This window comes from Cyprinodon variegatus, unplaced genomic scaffold (genome assembly GCF_000732505.1).
Source record: "Cyprinodon variegatus isolate N-32 unplaced genomic scaffold, C_variegatus-1.0 Scaffold585, whole genome shotgun sequence".
NCBI classification, from domain to species: Eukaryota; Metazoa; Chordata; class Actinopteri; order Cyprinodontiformes; family Cyprinodontidae; genus Cyprinodon; species Cyprinodon variegatus.
In genome coordinates this window covers 288117-291754 of record NW_015151038.1, presented here as the reverse complement: position 1 = coordinate 291754, position 3638 = coordinate 288117, and the positions used below count along the sequence as shown (strand labels likewise).

At 47.2% G+C, this 3638-nt stretch overlaps 1 protein-coding gene across 1 annotated transcript in view; it reads right to left on the bottom strand.

The window, feature by feature from the left end:
• The window catches only part of gys2 (glycogen synthase 2), a 37298-nt gene that overhangs the window by 29713 nt on the left and 3947 nt on the right, over positions 1–3638 (bottom strand). The window contains 1 exon segment of the mRNA XM_015392299.1: positions 255–436. Coding sequence (XP_015247785.1) covers positions 255–436 — 182 coding nt within the window.

Genomic DNA, 3638 nt, shown 5'->3' with positions numbered 1-3638 from the left:
TATATATATATATATATATATATATATATATATATATATATACGTACAAGACAATTGAAGAATATTTTCAAGAAACAGAAGTTTATAGATAATTATCTTCTTTCTATTTATATTGACAATTATGAAATAAAAAATAATTTTATTTTATATATATACTTATTGCCATAACTACTCCAAATAGTAATACATTTCAGTTAAATTGCCTTTGAAGATGCCCAACCCAAGGACACTGTACTGTGTGAAGACACACCCACCTGGCAGCCATTGTTGGTCAGAGCATCCATCGCCTTCTGGATGGCAGCGTTGGGTGGAACACAGCCTTCCACTTGTGTCTTGAAGTTGTGTTCAAAGTATGGTCCCATCATGAAGTAGTTCTCCCCCCATTCGTCTACCGTGACTTTAGCCTTAGACTGGATAACAGTGTAAATTCCTCCAACTGTAAATAAACCAATTACAAAAACAAAACAATTAAAACAAGTTATGTTGCTGCAGACTGTTTCCTGTCGATGTAACAGCACCAGCCAGGGATGATACACCCAATTCATTCAACTCACAGCAACAGAAAACTCCAACTTCTACAGCTACAGAGTGATTGCTAGAGAGTCAATCAGTTGATGCAATCAGTTGGTTTTCCTTAAGCCCCTGTCACACCTTGCTGATTTATCTAGCATCTGCCTGATGTCCCAGAATCTCCCAAAACGCTGGCATACACTGAACTTTCTATGTATTTTTCTATTCTGGGTGTAAACATAAAGTATTATTAACGAGTCCAGAACTTCTGTCCAACGACAGCCTAACTTCTGCATAACGCACGGCAGCGTAATGCCCATGAAAAGATGCACAGTGTCCTGAGGGTGGCAGCGATGCGCCCGGAGGCGCCTGGCCTCCTGAAAAAGATTTCTTTGATCGCGGTATTAACCTAGTTGCTGTTTACCGCCCGCCAAAAAATATAAGAATAAATAAAAATAATAAATAAAAGACGTAAAGAAGGTTTTTAGTGGCAGCAGATCAAGCGTCATGTCTGCTAGGAAGGTTGTTGGTGGTGGGCGTGAATGCAGGGAGGATCCATCACCCTCACCTTCTGGCTCACCCTATGATGGGGATGAAGTCTGGAGGAGAACTGATGGTTTCCTCCTGTGAACCCCCTTTATACCAAAACGCTGCCAATACGCCATTATACAGTAGCTGGAAGTTAGAAACACGTTCAGCGCTCGTCTGGAACACGCCAGATACCTTGATATGCGTTGGAGAGAAGTTCTGGATAAGTTACGCAGAAGTTATGCACAAGTTACTCAGAGGTTTAGGATAAGCTAGACACCACAACTGATGAGGAACTGACACTGAACGGATGTCAACCATCAGATAACTGACCGGGAACTGATGGCCCACGGATGGCAGACGCTGGCATATGGCGGCAAATTTGGAGCGCTCAAAATTTCCCGCCATATTCCAGCATACTTTGTACATCGGCATACGCTGGCTAAATCATCAAAGTGTGAGCGGCATTAGATCGAAAACTTTCATTCAGTTTGAATGGAGGATCTGGTTGAGTTATTCCTATAAAGTGCCTTCAGGTGACATGTGTTGTGAATTGGCGCTATAGAAATAAGCAGAATAGAAATTAATTACTGAGAATTAAGGCAGATCTCCCAAACCCCCATCAGTGCAGTCTGATGTGTTTCACTGAGACATGGCTGCACAAAGACATTACAGACCTGATTGTCTCCGTGGATGGCTTTCATACCGTCTGGGCCGACCGGGACTCTGTGAGTGGTAAGGTAAAAGGAGGGGGGCTTGCCATTCTAGTAAACAGCCAAAGGCGTTACCCGGGTCACATCACCATTAAAAACAGCTCTGTTGCCCGGATGTTGAACTGCTGGCCGTTGGACTTCGTCCATATCAGCTGCCCAGAGAGATCTCACATGTTATCGCTGTTGTCCTGTACATCCCTCCGTCTTCAAATCCAACATCTGCCAGCAGCACCATTCATAATATCATCTCTGAACTACAGACCCAACATCCTAATGCCCTCAATATCATGTCGGGAGACTTTAACCATGTCACCATGAACAAAGTTCTGCAACCTTGAAACAATATATGAGCTGCCCTACCAGAGATGAGAAGACCCTGGACCTGATGTATGCTAACATTAAAGATGCATACATCTCCTCTTCTCTCCCTCCTCTGGGCAGGTCAGATCACAACCTGGTTCATCCCAAACCCTGTTATGTGCCTCTGGTGAAGAGGAAGCCTACGACCACAAGAACTGTGAGGAGGTGGTCGGAGGAGGCTTATGAGGCACTGCAGGCCTGGTTTGAAGTGACTGACTGGCCTGCACCCTGTGAGGCCCACAGGGAGGACATCATTGGGCTCACAGAGTGCATCACGGTCTATATCAACTTCTGTGTGGACTGCATTGTTCCAGCTCGGACTGTCACCTGTTATGCTAACAATAAACCATGGATCACCAAGGACATAAAGGCCATCCTGAATGAGAAGAAGAGGGCGTTCAGAGATGGTAACGGTGAGGAGGAGAGGAGAGGGCAGGGGGTACTCAAACATAAAATCAATGAGGCTAAGGACAAATACAGGAGAAAGCTGGAGAATAAACTCCAGACCAACAACATGAGGGATGTATGGAGTGGGATGAGAACCATCACAGGGTTCCAGAAGTCCACTGGTGTGGGGTTGGAAGGGTGGGTAGACCGGCCAATGAACTGAACCTATTTTTCAATAGGTTTGATACTTTGGCAAATCCCCCACAACCCTCTGCTGCTGGCTTCCCTTCAACAACCACCCACCTTCCCCCACTCCTTCTCCTTACTGATCCCCGTCTGCTCTTCACCATCTCAATCCACATCCACCGACTCCACCCCTCCCCCCTGCTTCACATCATGTCCTCCACAACACAAGGACCTCCCCCTACAGTTACCTCTACAGTGTCCTTCACTCCTGACCTGGTGAGAAGACCGCTAACCAGACTCGACTCCAGCAAAGCTGCGGGCCCCGATGGTGTACTCCCCTGGGTGCTCAAAGCTTGTTCCTATCAGCTTTGTGGAATACTTAGCCTAATCTTCAGCCTGAGCATGCTCCTCCAGAGAGTACCCGTGCTGTGGAAGACGTCCTGCCTCGTTCCTGTGCCAAAAACCCCACGTCCTAGCGACCCTCAGGACTACAGACCGGTGGAACTGACTTCCCATATTATGAAGACCTTTGAGAGGCTAGTCCTGGAGCAGCAAAGGCCCATGGTCAGGCCCTTCACTGATCCACTGCAGTTCGCCTACCAGCCCCGCCTGGGAGTTGAGGACAGCATCATCTTCCTGCTGAACAGAGTCTACAATCACCTGGACAAGCCAGCGAGCACTGTGAGAATCATGTTTGATTTCTCCAGTGCCTTCAACACCATCCGCCCGGCTCTACTAGTTGAGAAGATAACTGCGATGCAGGTGGAGGCCCCCATCGTGTCCTGGATTGTTGATTACCTAATGGGCAGACCACAGTATGTACGCCTACAGAACTGTGTGTCTGACAGGGTGGTCAGCAACACTGGGGCCCCCCAGGGGACTCTCCTCTCCCCCTTCCCCTTCACTCTTTTCACCTCGGACTTCAGCTATTGCTCTGAGTCCTGCCACCTTCAG